At 41.5% G+C, this 24,403-nt stretch overlaps 1 protein-coding gene across 5 annotated transcripts in view; it reads right to left on the minus strand.

Moving 5' to 3' along the window:
- DICER1 (dicer 1, ribonuclease III) overlaps positions 1-24,403 on the minus strand; it is a 72,124-nt gene that overhangs the window by 12,687 nt on the left and 35,034 nt on the right. For all 5 annotated transcript variants that reach the window (XR_010659202.1, XM_065906941.1, XM_065906939.1 and 2 more), the window contains 14 exons: positions 18,002-18,134; positions 16,488-16,730; positions 15,777-15,928; positions 13,182-13,314; positions 12,438-12,513; positions 11,635-11,774; positions 9,540-9,719; positions 9,081-9,294; positions 8,723-8,876; positions 6,942-7,124; positions 6,569-6,674; positions 5,878-6,053; positions 4,124-4,907; positions 1,603-1,758 (listed from right to left, as the gene is read on the minus strand). Coding sequence is in view for 4 of the 5 variants with exons in the window: in XM_065906941.1 (XP_065763013.1) it covers positions 1,603-1,758; positions 4,124-4,907; positions 5,878-6,053; positions 6,569-6,674; positions 6,942-7,124; positions 8,723-8,876; positions 9,081-9,294; positions 9,540-9,719; positions 11,635-11,774; positions 12,438-12,513; positions 13,182-13,314; positions 15,777-15,928; positions 16,488-16,730; positions 18,002-18,134 (2,830 nt within the window). In the remaining variant the exon portion in view is untranslated. The remainder of the gene's footprint in view (positions 1-1,602; positions 1,759-4,123; positions 4,908-5,877; positions 6,054-6,568; positions 6,675-6,941; positions 7,125-8,722; positions 8,877-9,080; positions 9,295-9,539; positions 9,720-11,634; positions 11,775-12,437; positions 12,514-13,181; positions 13,315-15,776; positions 15,929-16,487; positions 16,731-18,001; positions 18,135-24,403) is intronic.

The following is a 24,403-nucleotide window of genomic DNA, read 5'->3' on the forward strand; positions in this document are numbered from 1 at the left end:
GCTGTGTGATCTTGTGCAAAGTTCTTTAATGCCTCCGGGTTTCGGTTTTTTTATCTGCAAAACAGTGGGATTCTACCTCATTCAATGGTTTCCAGGAGCACTTCAAGCTCTTTAAGAATAAACAGAAACAAAAAAACACTAGCAAGAAACTCTTCGCTCTCACAGTTCAAGTTCACTTTCCACCTAAGCTATTCCCACCTCTGGCATCTGTACGCAAAGCTTTCGTGTAAACCTACTTGCTGAGCAGTGAAGCAGGCAGAATAGGAGTGGATCAAGCATAAGCTTCCTAATATCATATAACAGTCTATTTCAAGAAGCAGAAATTATTAAATAAAAACATAAACAGTATTTTAATGCAATCTAAGAACCAAAGTACCAGGCCATTTGAAATGCTAAGGGAAAAAAATAAGAATTTTATGTTGTATCTTAAAAAAGAAATTTTTTTTTAATTAAAAGGACATGCTGATATCACCTCTATGCTTAAAAAAGTTTTTAAAGCACCAATGATACTATGAAACTATTTATAAGGCAGGATAACTGTTTCTGGAATTTTTGTCACAGACATGCAAGATTTTTCTCTGAAGTTCTCAAAATCATACACACTTTCCTCTAAGTTTCTATTTGTAAATTAATAACATATATAATTTTTCTAAGCCAACTTGCATTAAAATACTCAATGCTCTGCCAGGTAAGTCCAATTTCTGTAATAAGTCAAATACTGCACAAGTATAAAAATATACTCAGTGAATAGGTAAAAAATCAAAACAAGAGTCACTGAGCATGCTACCTCGAAATACTTAAAAACATTATCTAGGACATACACGTCAGAAAGAAGATGAGAGAAAAAAATACATATAGAAAACATAACTTGTGAAAGAAACTATTCTCATTGCTGATCTGAAGTAGAGATGAAGTAACAATTAACCAGTTTATCATTAATGCAAAATAAATGTCTGAAAAATGAAACTGCTGGCAAGATGGCCTCCCAGCCAAGCGCACTGGACGGCCGGCTCCCAGAGCTCCGGGCTCCCAGGCCCGGCGAGCTGCCCTCTGGTGGCCTTCCAGGCGAGACAAAATGAACCAGCAGCGGCTCACGCTCGCAAACTTCTTCTCAGTTGTTGGCAAGATTTAAATTATTTCCAGGAAACTACAACCTTTACGTATTTTTTTTTTTTTAAGGTCACAAGAGGAGAAACAGTCCTGAGGAAGCCCTGAGCTGCAAAAGCAAGATTTTACTGAAATCGTTTCACAGACAGATTGGAGATTACAGGCTACTGAAAAGTCATTTCACGAACCAGAGCTAAGGATCTATGATAAATCGTAATGTGTAATATTCAAGTGAAAAGTCACAGAGTTAAGCCCTTTTTTTTTTTGTTTGAATCACAACACCAGATACTCTTCTGCCTTTGGCAAGGGAGGATAACAGAAACTGTTCTCTATCACAGTTACAACACTGTTCTAAATTCAATGAAAGGAAATTAATTTACTATATTGAATTTCTACTCTATTTTAAACACACTGGGGAAAAGAAACAAAAAATTAACAGAACAAGATTCTGCCCCCTCACCAAAAAATAAATCCACCCAGTTACCAGAAACTTACCATTTCATCTTTTTCCCATTTCTCTGTGTTACTTTTGTCTTGATTCACTACATAACCAGGAGGAAGCCAATTCACAGGGGGGTCAAATATGGACACCACCATGCGGCTGGGCAGCCCCTTCTTTTTTCCAAGCCGATACAGGTTACAGTTGCTGACCTGCAGCAGAAGACATTTATGCAACACTTGCCCATAAACGATCGTTGTGGAGGCTCATGTGAGACATTAACATAATTTTTAGCTAAAGATTCTTCATATTCCGTAACTAGTCATCAGTTATACAGACTGCATAGTTTTTCTACCTATCCATGACGGGAAATATTAAATTATCTGATGATATAAAATTCAAATTGCTGATTGGAGCTATCAAAATAGAAAATAATCAAAATTCACCAAGTCCAAAATGTCCCAATATTCTCAATGAAATAAAAGGCAGAAGTACCATAAACTCTAGCTATAAAATAAAAACCAGCACTGAACTGAGCTAAAATAATTTTTTAAGTTCTCTGAACCTAAACTATAAATATGATTTCAACCTCAATGCTTTCCCAAACATCATTCTTTTGTTTCTGATGGCATTTCAAGCTATTTTGTTTAACTATTTTAAAACCGAGCAGACGTAATAAAGAGAAATTCCATGTTTACTGACATGAGTAAACCAGCTTTACTGTCTTCCCTCTGGTCTGTTTTTTCCTAAGGCCTTCATCTCCTCCGTAATTGACTCAAATCGCTGTGACTCTACCTAGCTTTTACTTGAACACCAAGGTCTAGAACTGTCAATCTCATTTTCCAAAATCGGGGTTCCTTTTTATTTAAGTACTTCATGAGTCCCTTTCCCTGAAGCCTTCGGGGTTCGGGGGGGAGCCCCCCACGAGGATCACCCTGGGCCGAAGGGCTTTCCCACGCCACCCGCATGGCGTAGGTAGACTCTGGTTTCCCTCTCCACACCGTGGGACCACAGCATCGCAGATGCCAACGAGAGGATGAAGCGTGTAAGGCACTCGGCTGGAAATTACAGAGTCAGGGGAAATGGTCCGCAGGATGGAGAGGAAGGAAGAGCTTAGCGAGGGCCCACCGGAGGCACAAGGCGGCGCGGGCCACGTCCACACGGAGACATGAGGCGAGCGGCAGCAGGTGGGTGCAGGCCCCGGAGACAGCCGGGGAGGCCGCCTGGCCACGGCAGGGCTGGGGCAGGCACTCCGAAAGGGCCTGCAGCATCCCGCTGCGCGAGTGACAATGATCTCCGCAGCACATAAGGAGTCAGAGCTTTCTGAGCAGCAGGATGGAAGAACTTTCAAAACGGAAAAGAGTTTCTTTCCTACCTAAGAGGATGCGGTTACTTTCTACTCACTCTCGACCTCTGCAACCACCCCGGGGAAATCTCACTTGTTCTCAATTAGCACTCTTACAAAAGCGATTCCCCCAGACTGCATAGAAGTCCTATATTCTTAACCACCTGAGCACTCCACTGCCGAGTCCGTGAAGTCCAAAAGCCCTAAACTTCACTTTGACTCCAGCACTCCTGCCTCCCCCGCGCTGGCCCCTCAGAGCCCGGCTGCTCTGGCGGTCACTCCTGCAGCAAGCACCCTCTTTACTTAAGGAGGCTGCAGGGAAGAGTGTGGAAGGCTGTGGGCTCAGCCTCAGCCATGCTCCTGACCATCCCAACCAGCCAGGTGAACCGCACGAGCCGACATAACTCTCCAGGCCAACGTGTTCTCATCAGCGAGACGGGCCGTGTCATCGTCTACCTCTCAGGGGCTCGCTGAGAAGACGGGATGGAGGACCTCTGCGGGCTTCTCGGGGCGGCGCCAGGGGCCGTGGAGAACAGCGGAGGGGCGGTGAAAGGTCAAGAGCAAGGTCTTTAGAGCTGGACTGCCTAGGCCAGGCCACGTGTTTCCACACCTTTGACTGCTGCCTCGGTTTACTCACCGAGCGCTGACACGCTGCGCCATCTGCTCCCCGTTTACACACTATAAACGCACCTCCTTCCAGTAACGCCTTCCCGGATCACAAGTGACAGTCCTCCCTTCCAAGTGCTCGGCAGCTTTGTGTGTGTATGTGCCAAGCAGGTACCTGGCACCTTGCAGGCCCTCTCGACTGACCATTTAAATACTTATCCTTGTTACTTTTCTTCTCCAAATCTTAATTCCACACTACATTTAGTGTCACTCCTGCGCAGGGCTTCCTAGTGGCTCAGCTGGTAAAGAATCTGCCTGCAATGCAGGAGACCCAGGTTCGATCCCTGGGTCGGGAAGATCCCCTGGAGAAGAAAATGGCAACCCGCTCCAGTATTCTTGCCTGGAGAATCCCATGGACAGAGGAGCCTGGCGGGCTACAGTCCCTGGGCTCACACAGAGTCAGACACACCTGAGCACCTAACACTCCGCTTTTCTCGGGCGCGTGCATCAGAAGCCCCCGCTGCCCTGTCGGGTGTGCCCCTGCGGCAGGACTCTGCTCGTCCTCTGGACCACGGACACTGGAAGCCAACCTCTAACTGCACAAGGGTTAAAGGACGGCTCCTTACCTTTTTGCTTCTCATGTAGGAAAGGCGGCCCTCGTGCGCATCGGGGTAAGTGCAGAAGAGATACGTGGTGATGGCGTGCTTCAGGAAGGAGTCGCCAAGCATCTCGAGCCGCTCCAGGTTAAATCCATCGCTAGCGTTCGAAAGGGTCAAAGCCTGAAGAATGAGCCCAGGGTTGGGGCCAAGCGTCCTGGAGGAGTAGCCAGGAGAAGGGCTCTGCTCAGAAGCCGTCCTGTCCGGGGGCGCCTCCCCAGTCTCTGCAGTACCAGGCACGGCGGCCGTCACGGGACTTCCATCTGAGGTAGGTGTGTTAGCATTTCCATCAAGGTATTTATTACTCAGTAGAGTACATTCATCGCTGGGCTTGGGCTGGTTCTCGTAATTGTATAAATTCTGAATGGGATATGAGGTAGTTGGTTGTACAGGTATTTCCTGCTTGTAGTAATTCAGATGGTTTCCTTGGCAAAAGTCTCTGTCAGCTAAATCGTAACTGCCATTGGCAAGACTTTTATTGTAAGAAAGACCATTAATTGCTGTCAGATCTGCTGAAGCTTCAATTGGGAGCTTACCAGGCGACTCGCTGAACAACGTTCTGCAGCTCACAGACATTTGGTCATGGTTTTCGAGAGAGGAGGTTCTATTAGCACCTGGATGTGCAGCATTTTCAGGGACCACAATTGTGCTGTGCTTACAGTGAGTCTCACTTTCAGCTGAAGAGGAGTTAGCAACTGAGATGAAAGATTTGCTGTCGATAGATTTTTTCCACCCGAAGTCTAAGTTAGGGTATCTGCAAAGACATTTTTTATAACTTTTCATCAGACCCTTCAAAGAGGCTAGGCTTAGAGTAAGCACAATCTGAGTAAAAGTTAAATAAAGATCAGTATAAATATATTCCTACCTTAGAAGAGAAATAAGTCCAAGGCAGACAGCAGGATTACTGGGAATTCTTCACAACATAAACCACGCAGGAGGACAAGGCTCTCTGCGCTGGGTGGGGCTGAGTTCATGAAGCCTGGGGTCAGCCTAGCAGACCCAGGGCCACAGACTGCACGTGCTGGGGCTCTAGGCCAGCAGGGTGACTGGGGAATTTAGAGTAATTTACTCAATGTCTCTGTACCTTAGCTACCATCTCTGGAAGAGGAACCAATAACTCCTACCTCACAGGACTCTCCTAAAGATGAAATCATCTAACGTAAGCGAGAGTGCTTAAACCAGTGTTTGAGGCTGTAGTAAGTGACTGGTACCATTACAAAGTTCCTCAATTCCTGAACCAGCTGGCTCTTGCCAACTGGATAACCAAAATAAATCTGAGTCATTAAACCAGTAATTTCCTTAGAACGCAGAGACTTGACAAGTGAGAAGAAAACAACTGAAGACAACACAGTGAGGCAACTGCTAACTTTACCATGTATTTGATTTTATAAAAGAGGAAGAGCCTTAAAATGTCAGCCCTGGGACAAGCAACTCTTCATTTTTACCTGAACTGCCACCACTGAAAAGGGAACGATTGGTTTTGACCTTAGGCTCTCCTCTCCCTCTGAGCATCAGCAAACAATGATATACAAACATCAATATACAGATGTTCGCTTAGGAGTCAAATGATGCATCTATTGCCGGTATTAAATACATTTCCACATTTTCTTTCCAATCTTTTAAAAAATTATTCTACATAAAATTAAAATGTGAACTGAAGTCAGTGCTTTTTGCAAACGGGATTTCATGAGCCGTGTTCTTTCTGACGCACGGCACAGGCATACCTAAAATCCACAGGAAGTGATCTGACTCCCACACCAGCATCGCTGGCTGTCTGGGCTCTGAGCTCCTCTGCAGTCAGAAGGCAGTGAAGGCGGTAAAGTATGCTGGGGAGACAAACGGCTTTTCTCCACAGTGATGCTGGAATTGGATGTATAGCACAGAGTTCTGGAACTAGTATCTGTGAATGAGCAAAACATGTGGCTAAATGTAAACTGTGGAGAGGTAAATATAAAGCAAGGACACAAGAGAATAAAAATGAAACTTAAAAATCAATTTCACTGATGAATAAAGACAAAAATCAGAAACACTAGCCAAATCTTATTTTTTAAAATGTTTTAAAAAATAACTCTTTAAAGAAAATGGGATTTATCCCAGGATTTCATGATATAATTGCTATCAGTGGACCAAGCATAAAAGCCAAACCTCTCATCATGCTTACCAAAAAGACATTCATTATGTTGAGGTTTGACAGAAACAGCAAAATTCTGTAAAGCAACTATCATTCAATAGAAAAATTAATTAATTTTAAAAAAGGTATTCAAATGAAGTCGTATGCCACATTAATTAAAGCAAAACAAAACTGAAGGGTTGGGCAACTTCTAAAAAACTCACAAGTCACTCAATTCACTTGGTAAACATAAAACTCAAGCATCTTTCAAAATACTGTTATGCTAGTGACAATGAACACGCTACCTGTTTATTCTGCAGGCTTTCCCACTTGGCTTTCCTCTTCTCAGCACTGCTTAGAGGAAGAGCTTTCCCCTTCTGATTCAAATGGCGAGGTGTCAAAAGATTAAGTCTAGAAAAATTTCAAAATAATCTTATCAAACAGACAAAAACAAGTTCACTCTGACAGCGGCACTACGACCTCAGGGCAGCTCACTGGAAGAGCTCATTCACACTGCAGACCCCTGCGCCAGACTCTGGGCAACTGCGTGCCAGTGACCTCCTGGGTCCAGTGTCTTCTACCATGGGCCGCGGGGACCACAGACCTCCACATCTGCCTACTGACCTCAGGAAACAGCAGCACGGGTACAATCCAAGTGCCATCTCTGGAGTGCCTTACCGTGAAGACGTGTGGTCCACGTCCAGCAGCGGCTGGTTGAGATTGGTCAGGTCAAGGTTATACTTTGTTTTATAATACTCCGCAAAAGTTTCATACTCGGGGGAAGGAAATTTACTCAGGGGGGTAAGATCAGTATACACGTCAGCAACATAAAATCGATGAGGCTGATCAAAATTGCGGTATCTAAAAAAGAAAAACAGTTTCCGTGACTTTCTGGTTTAAATCAACTATTCTCAAGACACAAACTGTTTTTAATATGAAAATGCAAGTTATGATTTTAAAGTAAGAGTTCAAAAAGTTAAAAATATATAATAGCAATGACACTTCAATTCTAACTAATACATTTCAAGTGAATTTAAGTCAAGAGGAACTATATTTATATCAAGTGAAAACTTGACTCTCCATTCTTTCCTATTTTACACATCATTCTTATTCTAAATATCTATACTTTGATAACACATGAAAGCCAAATGGCTCCTTTTGTTGCTCAGTCGCTAAGTCGTGTCTGACTCTTTTCGACCCCATGAGCTGGAGCACGCTAGGCTCCCCTGTTCATCACCACCTCCCAGAATTTGCTCAGAATCATGTCCGTTGAGTGGGTGATGCTATCTAACCATCTCATCCTCTGCCATTCCCTTCTCCTGTTGCCTTCAGTCTTTCCCAGCTTCAGGCAATTTTCCAAAGAGTCTGCTCTTCACATTAAGTGGTCAAAATATTGGAGATTAAATGGCTCCTTTAAATATCTCTAATTTCATCAATATAAACAGTATAGAAAACTTTCAATATCCAAGCAACCAAGTAAATAGTTTATATATTACTAACGCTAAACATGAAAGATTCCTGCCCCACAAAACGCATGCTACTGTACCATTTCTGATATTGATAGACTGGTATTAACTAACATTTAAAACATGGCATTGAGGTGCAAAGTGAAAAAAGAAAAAACAAAAACAGAACAAAATCCAAAGACAACTGCAGCCAGTATTTTAATTCTTTTAAAAGTGTGATATTTAATCTTAATGCTCAAAAACTCTGTCCTCTAAATTTTTACCCAAAAGGTGGCACTAGTCATAAAGAACCTGCCTGCAAATGCAGGAGACGTAAGAGACTCGGCTTTGATCCCTGGGTCTGGAAGAGCCCCCGGGGAAGGGCATGGCAACCCACTCCAGTACTCTTGCCTGAAGAACCCCAGACAGAGGAGCCTGGTGGGCTATGGTCCACAGGGTCACAGAGGGTTGGGCACAACTAAAGTGACTTAGCACACATACAGCAAAGCATTGCAATTAACTATTTTCACTGCACTTAATAACACTATGCCTTGCAACGATTTTAATAAATTGTTATTTATAATCAAATTATTTACGACTTTGGGGGTTAAAAGGATGGAGGCTTTACAAAGAAAGCCTATCAACATCATTTAGATGATCGGACCTTCACAAAGTAAAATCCCTTCACCAACGGCATTTCCGGCTTTGTTTTTATGTAAGTAAACTGGGGATCACAGGCCCATCACTGAGAGATACCTAAATTTTCCACTGGCCACATCAATACCAGAGTCACAGCCCACCACATGGCCCATGTGAACAGGGGGAATCACCTCCACCAGGTTCGATCCCTGGGTTGGGAAGATCCCCTGGAGAAGGAAATGGCAACCCACTCCAGTGTTCTTGCCTGGAGAACCCCACGGACGGAGGAGCCTGGTAGGCTATAGGCCATGGGGTCCCAAAGAGTTGGACACGACTGATTGACTTCACTTTCTTTCTTTCCACTTAACACCTTACCTTGGAATGATAACTGCATCTTGGTAATCTTCTAATTTGAAAACAAAGGGAGTTTCTTTTGAATACTTTGTGCTGGGAATGCCTATGCGAGCTTCAGATTTCTCAATATCTTCCATGAACTTAAAGTCAATGTCCAAAGTGCTGGAGTCATTAACTTAGGGAAGAAAAAGATCTTTTAGCTTGTTAAAATATAATAAACAGGTAAGACCCTCCCTCAAGCTCTACCTTCATTCCATGTGCCTAATTCAGAGTTATCAAGGAGATTTTTGTACTATATTCAGTTATGCTCATTGTTAAGCAACACGTTCATTTTTTAGCTACTATACAGACAACGCTTTAGAGTTTGGATCCTTCTTACCAACATTAAGAGGTAGAACACAGTAGGCTGAGTCCGCATCTGTGGGTTTAAATTCTAGTGCAGGTTTTTCAAGCCGAAGAATATGTGAGAATATATACTGGTGAAGTCTTGTGATCAACTCAAGCATTTGCAGAGATAACGTGAAACCAGACTTCTTCAACTCAATAGATATGGTAACCTCTCCAGAGCGTGTGTAGACAGGAAAGTGCGGGATCTTCAGAGAAAGAAAAATAAAGCCCAAGGTTAGCCAAGAGTTCAGTCCATTATAAATAGTTAACTTCAGAAGAGGAATGATGCTTTCTATCAGGGGAACAGAAGAGACACTTCCAATTTTAAAATAGTGACCATCTTGAGGTAACAAAAGACAGTTACTTTTAAAGTCACTTTTTCTGTTTTGTTTTGTTTTTTAAAAAAACAACAACGACAGTCCAACATAAAAGGTCACCACGAAACGTCCACCTGAGGTATGGGTTTGGCTGTCAGTATTCCAAAGCATCTTGTGGTGTCCTCAGGGGGGTAGAGCTTCCGCCTTCTGAAGTTGAGCTCATCAGGTAAAGGTGTCGTCAGGACCATTCCGATCACGTACAGGTAACAGGGCTGACCGGGCTTGGGATAGCTCTCCCTCAAACATTCTGGAATCTGGGAGTGGAAAGAAAAATGTAAGCAATAGGTCCAAGTGTATTCACCTTTTTTCCAGATGTTGGCAAGAAAACAAATTTTTTCCCTGGCTTTACTAAGAGCTGATAAGAGAAAATGAAGACCCAAGGCAGGAGACCTCCTCATTTACGTAACCTCCCTGGAGAGGCGGCACTACTGGGTGTGCAAGAACATACAGAACCATCAAACACCGCAGGGTCTTTTAATACAATCCTATTCATTTGACGCGGGCTTCCCTAGTGGCTCAATAGTAAAGAATCCGCCGACCGATGCAGCAGACATAGGTTCGATCCCTGGGTCAGGAAGATCCCCTGAAGAAGGAAATGGCTACCCACTCCAGGATTCTTGCCTGGGAAATCCCATGGACAGAGGAGCCAGGTGGGCTACAGTCCATGGGTTGCAAAAGAGCTGGAACACAACTTAGCAACTAAACAGCAACATTTCATTTGACCTATTTCTTTTGACTAGAGAACAAACTCTTTTCTTCCCTAGGTTTCTTAGTCTTTACTCACTGTTGAACATCAGAAAATAAAAGCAGCCAAGTTTTTAAAAATCCGACATAATCCTGAAACTCACAGATAACCTTCAGTAACACTGTGACACACCATATCATCTTCCAGACTTTTCTGGAATAAATGCATACATTCCAGAATAAATGCACATAAATATATACAGACACATATTTTTCATTACAAATGGAACTACAAAACAAAGACTGTATCACCGATTTTCACCTCTGGTTACTACAATGAGAACATCTTTCAGGGTCCATACAAGTCAGCACTCTTTTTAATGGCTGTCTGATTAAAGGAGTAAACTACGACTTAAACTAAACTAAGTTTCTAAACTTCCAATATTCATTTAACCCCATCCAATAGTCTTACAGTTCCCAAGGCTCAATAACATAATTACATCTACAGTTACAAGGAGCAGAAATGCTGGCTAAGAGATATAGTTACTAGGGTATCGGACAGGACAGAATGCACCTGTTAATTACACAGGATGCAAAGCAGTACTATGCTTCCCAAAACACTTATTAGTGGTGACACTTGTCACATGAAACTAGCCCAAGAACCTCTAGGGTAATGTTAGAATAGGAAAACTGGATTTGAGAAAATAAGCAGTTCAGAAAATCGGATAACTTAATTCCTGATTTTTGCAAAAGTGACATGATTTTGAATCTTGAAAAAGCTTAGCTAAGGGCAAACTTTTTTAAAAAAAAATAAAAACTCACTAAAACTGCAAAAAGTAAATAAAAAGAATCATATTTAAGCTAACATCAAAGTACACAGCAAATTTCTGCTTTTGTTTGGGGGTTTAAAAATAAGGTAAAAATATTGACTAATATTTTTTAAATAAGTACTCCAGCCCCGTATGGTTACAGCCACAGATCCAGCTAGACACGACATGTTGGAAAAGCTGACTATGACTCGTCAGGCCACACCCTGACTCCTGATAAGTCACCGGGCTGACACCTGCCTCGCGCCCCTCACCCTGAACGGGCACACGCCTGTTTCATCACACACACCCCCAAGGTCTTAGGCCCCAGTGTAAGGTAGACCAAGGACCTGGCCACTAAAGTGAATGAAACAAAGAACATCTGTTTAAATGACAGTCATTCATTCTGGGTAGAATGCGATAAATAAACATAAGAGTCCTTTTGAGAAGAGAAACAAACAGCGATGTCTGCAGTGAGAAAGAGCCCATGTTGCACATGAGACAGTGAAGGGGCTGCTGTCAGAGGAGCTGTGAACGAGGCAGAGAAACACGCTGAGACCCACAGGGTGGGCTGAATCACACGTGTTTGGGAAGCCACGCAAAGGAGTCGGGGCCTGGTACAGCAAGCAACAGAAAGTCAGAAAGGCTAGATTCGTATTTGGTTCTAACCAATACTAACTGCTTTTGGGTAGCACTGTCTTCGTTTCGTGGAACCTGGTCTCCCTGGAACACTGGTCTCTTCTTCATCGTGTAAATCCAGCTCTTCCTCGTATTTAACAGTCTCCTTCCCAACTGGCATCAAATGGTCATCCAGTTCACCTAAGAAATGGAAAGAGAAGGAACGTGATTTTCTAATAAAATGCTCAGTCCTGATTTTGCCTAATTAATCAGTAGGTCATCCAGAGCAGCTCTGCCTTAGGAAACAACTGGACAAATCACGAAAACCAAAGCGTCTGTGCTTTTAGCAACAGAAAAGTAATCAGATGTGATAACTGAAGGCAAAGTCTATTGTGACATTCATATGTCCAGTATGACGAGGACTATAAATTCTGTTTTAAGACTCAAAAATAAAAACGTGCAAACAGGAAAACAGTATCAGATCATCCCTTTACGAATGTCACTGGAAGACAAGTCTTTCATTTGTACACAAATATAGACTAATTTGAGAAACCAATACATTAAAACACAAAACATAAATGTTCACAATTAAACAGTCAGAAGACGTTATTACATTTATATATTTAAAAGGAGTTAGAAATGAGAGCAAATAAATCACAGCTGCTCAGCTGTGAAAAACAGAACTCCTCCATCCTACAGGGTCTTCAAGTTACATCACACTTACAGCTATCCTCCCCGAAGCACACCAACATCAACGCGTTCACAGCCCGCAAAACCCTGGAGACCCATAAAGGCCTTGAGGTGCTTTTGTTTTACAATGTTTCTAACTATTTTTATCTACATGTGCTTTTCACACACTCTTACCAATTTTGTGCAGTTTTTCACAGCAAATGAGAGCCACGACTCTTTCAGCCAATCGAATGCAACTCATTGGGGGACCCTGGAAGTAACCAAAAAAACATGTCCACAGTATATGCATGGAGCTGGAGTATTGTTGGCGCATAAAACACAGATGAAACCTCTGCCCCGGTATCCTTAAAGCTGAAATTTACCAAAGTTCTTCATTGTGAAAAACATCAGCCAGTTTAAAAAAATCCTATTGTCTACATTTGAAAAGCCATCTTTAAAAGTCCTGCCCAGTAAAACTTACACCAGTTATCATTAAGAGCTTACAATCTTGATGAATTTAAATTTCAGTAAGAATTTAGTGTATCAGCTTTGAGACCAAGGACAGCAATTGTATAAAGGTATATTTTCCAATCAACAACAAAATAACTAGAACAGCCCACCTGTATTTAATGAATTCTGTGTCACTTAAGGATCTAAAGCCACAACTGAATGCTGCAGACAGAAATGTTTAGAGCAGTAAGACTTTAAAGGACTCTTCAGAGGTCCTCTAGCCTGATTCACAGAGCCTACAAATTACATATATATAGTCTATTGAGGACTCGAACATGTAGTTGACTACAAAAGAGATTTCTAAATGTACTTTTTTAAGTAGATTTAAAGCCAAATTTACCTATAACTCGCACATCCTTAGAGAAGCTGAAAACAAATCCGTTAATGACATTAACTTTAAGGCACAATCATTTCTTTTTCTAAACTTACAACAATGGAGGCTCGAAGAGGTGAGTTAATTGGCAGATAAAGAGTTGAATAAAATGTACCATCAGGCAACTCTCGGGTTCTACATTTAGGAGCCAGATGAGTAAACGGATCACTTGGTAATCTAGCACAGTATCTGTGGGAGGAAAAAAAAGAAATGGTGATGCTGAGTCTACAACTGAGAAAAAATCTGATACTCACATTTGATTTCTTATGTTCCTCTTCCCCTCTACTGGATAGGTATTTATATGTGTGGTTTCAGCATCACTGCTTTAAACTTTCAATAAGATGGACTAGTATGTTTATTTATATATATATATATATATATATATATATATATATAAATAAAAAAAACAAACTCTGAGATGACATTCCGTATCTGTGCTGTCCAACAGGGAAGCCACTGAGCTCTTGAACTGCGGCAAGGGCAGCTAAGGAACTAAACTTTTTACTTTAATTTTTATTAAAATTGATACTTGAGTGTCAACAGCTGTATTTGTCTAGTGCTATGACTGGACAGTGCAGAAAGTACTGTTCAGAATCCATGAAGGATTGCCAACAATTACGGGGGCCTGTGCGAGGCAGGCATCAGGGGTGGGCCCGCTGTTCACCCAAGGAGGGCAGGAGGACAGCTGGGCCGCCCCACACCAGCACAAGGAACGCGGGCAGGAAGCCGGCTCTGAGGCAGCTTAGCCCGAGCAGGGAGGGTGCTGGGACGGGAAGCCAGCTGGCGGGGAACGGGATGCAAACAACGAGGCCACAGACGGGCCGCAGTGCCACGAGGCCAGGACCCGCGCACGGAGGGGGCCTCAACACGGTGGCAGCCCCCCGGGGGAGGGAGACGCTATATACGGGAAGCCTGAACAGGAACTAATCTGACGACAGTGGGAATCAGATTTCTCACTATTAAAAAAGCCAGCCAGGGACAAAAAGAGGACAGCAAGAACAAACCCTCTGGTGTCATAGTAAAACTGGAGCTACCCACAGACAGGTAGTCAGGTAGACATAGCGCATGTGAAAAGGCATGAATGTATTTCCCAGCTCCACTTGCTAAACAGCCTGGTAGCAATAATACTCCAGAGGCAATGAACACACCTTGGTTTCTAAACACAACTCATTCTCCACTAAAAGGAGCCAGGACCTTTTGAAGAAATAGCCAGTATCTAGCCTGGGGCAGGGAAACTGTGAGTCTAGAACATCTTGTGTGCCATAAAATACAGAAATGTCCAAAGAATAATGGTGACATGCTAAAAAGACACTGAAGTTACACCAAAGGGGTCCTCACCAGCCAAATTTTACACAATTTTCACCTCAAAATAAGAAACGAGAGTAAAAGACTAAAAATGAGCAAAACAGGAGTCCATTAGTTCACACTGGATAAAAAAAAAATAAAAGGAACAAATAAACAGAGAAAAGAGAAAGCTCTTTCTCATAGTAAAATGACAACTAATAAATGCTGAAAGAATTAGGGAGTCAGAAAATCCCCATGTGGAAAACATCACAGAAATAATCAATCCAGGCAAGAAATATCAACGGGTGAAAACTGAGGAGAGGGATAAATTTTATATAATTGCGAAATATCTCCCCATGAAATACTCAAGAATTATAAAAAGGAAAAAGGAAATTTTACAGCAGAGAAAGCTGGCAGACCTTACGCAAGTGACGAAAGTCACCACCATCATCAGAGGACAAATCTAACTGGGACTAAGTGACCCAGTTAGAATGTAAGGAATCCAGCCTCACTTCAATGACGTGCTGGCCAAAAACATAGAACTGGGGTCCAGTCATGAGAACATACCAAATAAACCCAAACTGAGAGGGAGACAACACAATGACTGGCCTACCATCTTCTAAACGTTCAAGGTCATTCAAGTCCAAGAAAGGTGCCAGGGTGAAGCAAACCAGACAGATGAGGAAAACGAGTACAACCCGCGGCCCTGGGCTGGACCCTTTCCCTCCAGAGAACGTTCTTGGGAAACCTGAATGGGTCTTCTCTAGGTGTTCTTTGCAGTATTCTTGAAATATTTTAAAGTTTAAAACTGTTCCCAAATAAAAAGTTAAAAAGAAACGCTTACATTTTCTGCTTCTATTTTGCCTTTGCATGAAATCTATCCTGATACATAATCTAGCTATGCATCTGCTTTCCTTAGTTCTTAAAAATGTTATCACCAAGTCAAGATAAAGTATTGATAAAACAGCATGTACTTAAAAAAAAAAAAAGTTTCAAGTCTTCCATTCCTGCTAAAGGAAAATTCAATGGCTGCCAACACGACACAAAACAAGTGTCAAGATTTAGAAAAGAACAGTGAGCATTGCAAAATTAATTTCAAAGCAATTAAAATATGTATGCATTCACTAGGTCAGCCTTGCCAATTAGAAGGGAAACATTTATTTCTGCACAATACTAGTTTTGCATTCTGACCAAAAAAAAAATGAACAGAAAAAAAGCAACTTCTTTTTCTTTCTGTCACTGAGGCATCATAGGCCATAAATGGAGATTGGTTATTGCTTGCAGATGGTGAACAACACATCACTTACAGATTTAGACAAGATCTCACGATTCTCCCAGGCTTGCTACCACGTGGCCTGTGGCCGTACCTGTTGACGTGCCCAATGGCTGTGTTGATTGTGACACGGGGACCGTCCTCAGGCCGCAGCACATACGGAGGGAAAACATCATCGTCATCCACCACGGGCTCCGTGTCGGCCTCCCCGGTGTCAACCGACTTGGAACATTTGTTTCGCAAGATCTGAACAGTTTCAGAACAGAATTTATGAGAACAAATGCCTTTCCTGCCACTAGCTGTCTGCCTCTGAACCTGCGGAAAAGCTCCCTTGACATGAAACATTTCTCTCTCCTAAACACATACCTCAATACTCCATAGCTACATGCTGCAGACAATTTTCCCTGCTGCAGACAATTTTCCCCTCTGCATCCTTCCCAGCTCCAGTCACATGGAGATGTTCCCATATAGGGAACAAGACACTGAACTACACCCACCTACCAGCACGCACGTGATCGCCAGTCTTACATGAGTATCTGGGCTGTGTCATCACTCTCAAACCACTCAATCAACTAGGACCACACCATCCACATGAACAGTATACTTCCTAATCTTCCCCAATAACCTATATGACCATTTTCACTGCCATTTTATTGTGAAACACTGCTGGCTCTGTGCAATTACTCTCAACTGTCTAATAATGTACCCACTGCACACCTCTGTTGACACTATTCTCTGAAGATACAACTGTTTTTATTATTTCTGTATGCATAGGAGTAACTTGCAGATAACATGTGAATCTTACCTTTTCAATAGCTTTGTATGTTTTAAGGTCTTCTTCAAAACTCTTTATTTTATCTGTATCTGCTAACATTACATAATTAGAGATGGGTGCCCTCGCTCTTCCCTTAGACTGAACATAGGATCGATACTCCGTGGGCAGATCAAAACGAACCACCAAGTTGCATTTCGGTATGTCAACACCCTCTTCCACAATACTTGTTGCAATAAGCAGGTTGGTTTCATGTGCTCGAAATTTCCTAAGTACCTGGAAAAAATCCACCAAGAAAAGGAATTCTAAAAAACTTTCCAAAGAAAAGAGCATAGTAAAATTTAAGGGACAACTGTAATTTGTGACAATACTCTGAGCACTCTTAATCCAGGCCAGGCTAAAAACAATGACAGTATCACACAAAACTCGAGATGCCATGAACATTTGGGCAAAGAAACTCTGATTTAAAGACATTTTCAGCTGAACATAACTTGAAAAAAATCAAAGTGCCTTTCTACTTTAGAGAAGCACCCATGGACAAGTCATAGTCTTCCAGCTAAAGACACTGGCTTCTTTAATAACCACCAGAGTGACCAAATAAATTCACTTCTGAAATCCTGTTAATATTCTGAGCCTCCCTATGGGACCTATGTCTGTGAGCCTATGCCAACATCCCTCCAAAGATGTCAAAACTCCGTCACTAAAATCCCTAAATCACTTGGAATTAAAAACTACAAGCAAAGCATCATTTATTTTCTGACATCTTGGGACATACTTAATTTAAGGGATCAGAAATGATTTTTTTTAAGTGAAAAATTTTTTCCATGCTAGCTTTCAGATAACATCATTTCCCAATTCAGCTTAAGTTAAATAAGAAATTAAGTTGGGTTTTAGACTGATCTGTCAAGACTCTGGCTACTGAATTCCCCAAACTTGGGAGTATTATCAAAGAAAAATGACTTCAACATGAATTATTCTGCTACTTTTAACTTAAACAACAAATTTTACATAAAAAGTTTTTATTTGCAAGCCAGGAACACTATGTTAGGTTTTATCATCTTTACAGTGCTATTTCCTATATCAAATCTTGAATAAAAAGCATGAAAAAAAAATTAAACCAAAAATCTTTAAAATATATTGCTGTTTTTAAAATAGTAAACCAAGGTAGGACTTTCAATAGCAAACAAAACACGTTCTAGAAAAAAAATTTCAGTTTGTTGCTTCAGAATCATAACAAGTCAGCAAGGGTTATATTTACACGAGCTGTCTTCGTCTGTGAAACGTAGCTGTGTGTCCTCTGCCCCATAAAGGAAAATAAAATGGCTGATGGCAATTAAGACACAAAACTGATTTACCAGACAGGTATTCTAATTCTACACATGAGAATCGTTGTTCGGCTACCTCAAGGGAAATGGTGAGTCTCCGTTTATGAGGACTCTGTATCACCAAAAATGTGCAGAGGAACTATAAAGAGACGGGGTTCCTATGGGCAGAGCTTATATATGTTCTGAAAACTGTTACTGTAAAATTATTTTCCCTTAGCTTACCTCTTCCTGTTTTCGGAATTCCGCTTCCATCTGTTTGTTCCGAGGCTGATTCTTTCCGATGCCATGTCCAGTTATAAAATTGCTGCTGATGTAAGCCAGCTCTGGATCTTGTTTGCCAGCTTCCTTTATCAATCTAAGAAAATTAGACACATTTGGAAGTTAAGCATTGCTGAGGGAAAAAAATTTAAACTTTTGTTTGTAAGGTCTCTCTGAAAATGGAAATACAGGTATTTTTGTTTTTTGCCAACATACCTAACAAAATAGCCTTGGTATTTTTTTTTCCCTAACAAAATAGCCTTGGTATTTTTTTTTCCCCAAATAGCTTAAAAAGAAATCACCGTCACTCTTCTCTGTGTCGATCTGTACACCGAAAGCTTAGAACACCAAAGACAGGGTTGGTTTACACGACATGGGTGAACGAAATGGTCACAGGCCCTCAGCCTTTCTGATTTGGCAGTAATGAGCTTCACAGAAATGTGGCCTGGAAGGGACAGCGCTAGGCAGAGAGAAACATGGACTCTTCATCTGTTCTGGCTTTAGGCCAAGACTTATAACGAAAAAGCCACACACGCTCTCTCTGAAACACTCTTCCCTAGGCGCACACACAACTTGCCACAGTGGTCATGCCCCTGTCTCTATGACCAAGCTTATGGAGAGTTAAGTACCAAACACCCCAAGGGAAACTTCATTCTCCTCTCTCTCCATGTAGCAAGTCCTAGCTGCGCGTGCAAAGGAAGAAGCGTGCCATTTCTGTTCGGTTTACCCCAGTGCCCTGTCCCCCTGGAAGGAGGGCTCCAGGGCAAGGCAGGCCTCCATCCACTGGTAAGCATCTCCATTCCCAGCACTTCGTGGCCCTGCGGCCGGCCACTGACCACAGTTCTGCATGAAAGGCCACTGAGCTTCGGCCCTGCAAGGCTAAGAGAGCTCGCCTCCCTGCAAAGCTGAGATAACTCCCCTCCCATCCCAGCAGGAAAGAGAAAAGGCTCTTGAGCTCGTCCCCCTTCCTGCCTGCTCCCCTCTATCAACCCAGAAAGCTTGTCCCCGAAAGCGGGCCCTTGGCTACAAAATGAAAAGAGCGACAGGACATGCTCACGTTACATGGGTGCAGAAGGTTAACAGTTAGTGCTGCCATTACAGCTATTTTGGAAATATCCACATTGGAAAACTCAGCACACAGGATAAACGGTTCCACACCTGACCTAAGCGATCCCATATGGTCCCTCTGAAGTCATACAACATAGCACAAATTCCTAATAGAAAACTGCATTTTTAAGTCAAACCATTCTTTTTTTTTTTTTTTAATAAGTACATGAAACAGACTAATATCAAAGTCCTGGGAGAAACCTTGAGTGGCCATCTAAAATTTCTTCCTGCCTCCAAATCAGTGAAACACTGGCATGCCTAGGTTAGCATGAGAGTCTGCTCTACAGTTCAAATACTTAAAATGTTCAAAATCAGAAAGTTCTTTAATATGTTCCAAGATTTGTTATTATGAACTTATGATGTCAGTAACAGAAGGCAGTGTTACACACAAATTGCATGTCCCAACATCTAAAATATGAAATCAATTATTGTAGAAATAATATGTACTTTCAAATTTTAGTTTATGTAAACAAGCAGCAATTTGAACAAAACAGAGGTTTAAGAATGCAGTTCCAGTTACTCCTAATTAGGCAGAGAATGTATTTTAATTTGCCTAAAATAATAAATCTGGTAGACTTCCAACTAGCTGAGAACTGGAAGCACGAAGAGTACTTTTATTTCTCCTTAATGAGACCCTCATCAGGACTGCAGTCAGCAGAAGAAACAAGAAGCACATTAATAAACAAAGTCCCCTGTAAGCGGCAATTAAATGCTTTTATATACCTACGTTTACAATGTTTAAAAAGGAAAATTTTCTCCATCAGATAAATTTAAGGAATCCCTACAGACAAAGCTATGGGCTTCCAGAAAAACAAAACGAGGTCTACTGTTGTCAGGGCACTTGTATTAATAAGGACTACACTATCTGCCCAGAGATTTCACGGTACCACAGAACTGCTAGGATGGAATTTTGTGCCTTTTAATTTTATACTGAGTTTATGTGAGTTGTTTCACAAGCAAGTTGTCTGATAAAGAGTGCTGTCCTCTATAGCGCAGAGCTTCTCAAACAGTCTCTAGCAAAGAAGTGATTATTTTTTTCCTGTTTTCAAATTCACCTGAAAACAGTATTTTTGTAAAATTCCATGAAAATTAACTAAGAAAACTTAAAAAGTATTAAAATTTAATGGCCAATTGTATAATATTCAGCAGACATAATTTACTCCAAAAACTAACAGAGCTGGTGCTTACCCTCCCTCTCTGTACCTTCCCCCCCGTGGCCGGCACAGGCCCACACTCTGCGTGCACACAGCCTCCCCAAGTACGACGTCAGGCGTAAGACTGTGGGTTTTGTAGACAGTGTCTCTCACTAATGACTCAGTAAGAAAGGGAGGTGTTATCACTATTTTATAGATGAAGATGTTGAGGCTTTAAAAAGTGAAATAACTTGCACAGAATATACACCTAAAAACTGAGTGAAGATAAAAAGAACCAGGACCCCTCGGAGAAATGGCTGATTCCATGGTTGGAGCAAGAAAAACACAGGATAAGCCTGGAACACGTTGGCATACCAGAAAGTCAGGCAGGGTTCAAAAATGAGAAGGATCGGGCCATGTCAAAAGGAGACAGGCACTAACCTCAAAGAGCCCCCAATGGCCCAGGGTGGACTAACATAAAAAAAACTAACCCAGCATCAGATCATAACCAAGGTATAAAATAAACAAACATGAGTTCACAGTGGTAAAAGAACATGACTCAACAAATATAAACAGATAAATAGGATAAAAGAGACATGTTTTCCTTACAGAAGAATTTCAGTAACACACATAGAGAAGCCCCTCTCCAGGCATGAAGTTGAATTCCTCCCTCCCCAGGATAAACTAGCTTTGGTGACTTGCTTCTAAAGAATAAAGTAAGAAATAAGAAAAATAATAACTTAACAGTGAAGGAAGCTGGCAAGTGCAATCATAATCACGTGATGAAGTTTAACATCACCCACGATGTTCTGTGTCAAGACCACGAATCCCCCTAAGATAAAGCAACAAGAAGGGCACCTCATATCTGCAACCTTCTTTCAAATGCTAAAACCCAATCTAATCCTGAGAAAAACATCAGACAAATTCAAACTGAGGGGCAGTCTACAAAATATCTGACCTGTCCTCCTCACGTCAAAGTTGTCAAAAACAAGGAAAGAACAAGACGCCATAAGAGACCAAAGGAGATTAGACAAATAAAACAACTAAACGAACTCTGGTACACCTTGGATTAAAAAGAAGACATTAATGGGAAAATTGGGGAAATCCAACAGAGTCTAGAAGTTAGTTAACAGTGATACACCAATGTTAGTTTCTTGGTTGCAACAAATGTACCCCGATAGGGTAAGATGTTACTGACATAAGACATGGGGGAAATCCAGAATGGGTATGGGGAACCGCAGTACATCCCTGCAACTTTTCTGTAAAGACAAAGCTACTGGGAAAAGAAAGGGGTAGAGGGATGGGGGACAGAGAGAAGACATCAACACAGGTTTCTTCAATGCCAAAGTCACACAAAACTAATAAATCACACAGTGAAAAGTGCTCTAGACTTGGAGAGTGGAACTCACTTTCTGCCACTTGATCCTGGAGTTATTTCAGAAAGTCACAAACTGTTATCTTCTTCATGTATGATAGAGTAAAAACATCTATCTTCTTCCCTCATGGAGTGTTCTGAAATTTTAAAACTATATAAAGGTACCAGACATGAACAATGGACTGGTGCCAAGCTGGGAAAGGAGTACATCAAGGCTGTATACTGTCACCCTGTTTATTTAACTTACATGCAGAGTATATCATGCAAAATGCCAGGCTGGATAAAGCACAAGCTGAATCTAGATTGCAGGGAGAAATATCAATAACCTCAGATACACAGATGATACTACCCTTATGGCAGAAAGCAGAGAGGAACTAAAGAGCCTCTTGATGAAAATGAAAGAGGAGAGTGAAAAAGCTGGCTTAAAATTCAACATTCAAAAACTAAGATCATGGCATCCAGTCCCATCACTTCATGGCAAATAGATAGGGGAAAAAAGGAAACAGTGACAGACTTTATTTTCTTCGGCTCCAGAATCACTGCAAATGGTGACTGCAGCCATGAAATTAAAAAGATGCTTGTTCCTTGGAAGAAAAGCTATGACCAACCTAGACAGCGTATTAAAAAGCAGAGACATCACTTTGCCAACAAGGTCTGTATAGTCAAAGCTGTGGTTTTTCCAGGAGTCATGTAAATGGATGTGAGAGCTGGACCATAAAGAAAGTTGAGTGCCAAAGAATTGATGCTTTTGAATTGTGGTGTTAGAAAAGATTCTTGAGAGTCCCTTGGTCTGCAAGGAGATCAAACCTGTCAGACCTAAAGGAAATCAGTCCTGAATATTCACTGGAAGGACTGATGCTGAAGCTGAAACTCCAATACTCTGGCCACCTGATATGAATAACTGACTCCCTGGAAAAGACCCTGATGCTGGGAAAGATTGAAGGCAGGAGGAGAAGCGGGCGACAGAGGATGAGATGGTTGGATGGCATCACCGAAATCGATGGACATGAGTTTGAGCAAGTTCCTGGAGTTGGTGACTGACAGGGAAGCCTCGTGTGCTGCAGTCCATGGGGTCGCAAAGTCAGACGTGACTGAGCAACTGAACTGACTGATATAAAGGTAAATTATAGACGATAAAGCCCTAAATATATAAGGCAAAAGAAAAACTATAAACCCAAGACTGTACATATACAACATTATATATAGAAGTAGCTATTTTTATTTTTGATTAGGAGAGTAGAAAACTGCCCATGTATTACAATAGCTTCTACTCCCATGAAACTGTTTGCTGAAGAATGGTTTTTCCTCCCATTAAACTGATGGAAGGAAAGAATCTGGATTTCAGGAAGTTTTTCTAAGCTTATTAAAAAGCTTACTGGAACAAGACCTCTATTGTATATTTAATTAGCTGCCCATAAAGTAAACCCTCAAACCACTCCTGAGTCATCATCCAACACTAAATTACAGGCACATTTTATGAAAGTTGATCGCAATTAATCTGATCCTCAAAGTCAACAGGAAGTAACACTGATTTCTGATAAACCTTTTCAGGCTAATATTCCTTCAGTGGAAATTGGCACATCTCCATACTTACAAACACATGCAGAAAAAAGGGAAAAGGAAGAAAATGAACCCCCACTTCTCTCCAAGCCCCAGAAAATGTACTTAATTCTTAACCCATCCTGTATGGGGCACGGAGTCCGTCTAGAACTCGGCTTAGAACTGTGCCAACATGAAACTTTTCTGACCCCAAAAATGCTTTTCCCCCATTCTAAAAAATAACCCAAGTAGTCGTGCACTCCCTGGACTGCCTCTTGGCAGTCTTCCCACTGTAAAGCACTGGTTTTTAGTGTTCTGTGATACCCAAGGGCATGATGATTATACAAAGAAGTGGAGACAAGGAGGCAGAATATCAGGATCCTGGAATTGTTTCTGCAATTGGCCAGCAATTTAACTCAGAGCAAGTCACTTTTCCTCTTTTTTTTTTTTCTTATAAGACTAAGTGGGTTGGATCAGTCAATGAAGTTCCTTTCCAACCTTAAACTTCTGATTTCGATGTAATTCACTACCTAAAATTATTTTACTTCGTATTCATCATCAGGATCGGGCCCAACGACTATGAAAACTTCCAGACTGAAAACCGCCAGATGACAACCCCAGAGGCCAATCTCTCGTTACTCAAGTACATTCTCAAGTCAGAAGCAGTTGTTTTTTTTTAAAACCCCAAATTACCTCAGGAAACAAAGTTTAATTTCTCCTCAGAGATCAATACTTGCAGAAAAGGTTCTTAGGGATCAACTTTGGCCAATTAATAGATCTTATAGAAACAAGTAGTTTGAAGTACAAAATAAGAACTCTTTTTGGCCCTTACAAATAATACAGCATTCATCCACAAATCAAAAGAAATATACATTAAGTGGCCATATGACACAAATTTGAAGTGCAGCTCCTTGGTTGGGTCTATATTCAGGAAAAATACACTTCTACTGAAGAAGGAGGTAGGGTGGAAATTTACAACCTAATTGGCATTCCCTGCCACCTTTGCCAGTATTATCTGAATTCCTCCCCAACGCTTTTATTATCTTCTGATTCAGAAAATTTTAACATGTAGTCTATGAACCAACTCAAATTTCAAACCCAGTCGTTACATGCTTTTCACTGCAAACGTGCAAACTTGAATAGGCAATTGTTAAGGAAAAAAAGCTAACAGAAAAATTGGCTACAGCAATATCCTGATAAAATTTATCCTAA

This window comes from Muntiacus reevesi, chromosome 15 (genome assembly GCF_963930625.1).
Source record: "Muntiacus reevesi chromosome 15, mMunRee1.1, whole genome shotgun sequence".
NCBI lineage: Eukaryota > Metazoa > Chordata > Mammalia > Artiodactyla > Cervidae > Muntiacus > Muntiacus reevesi.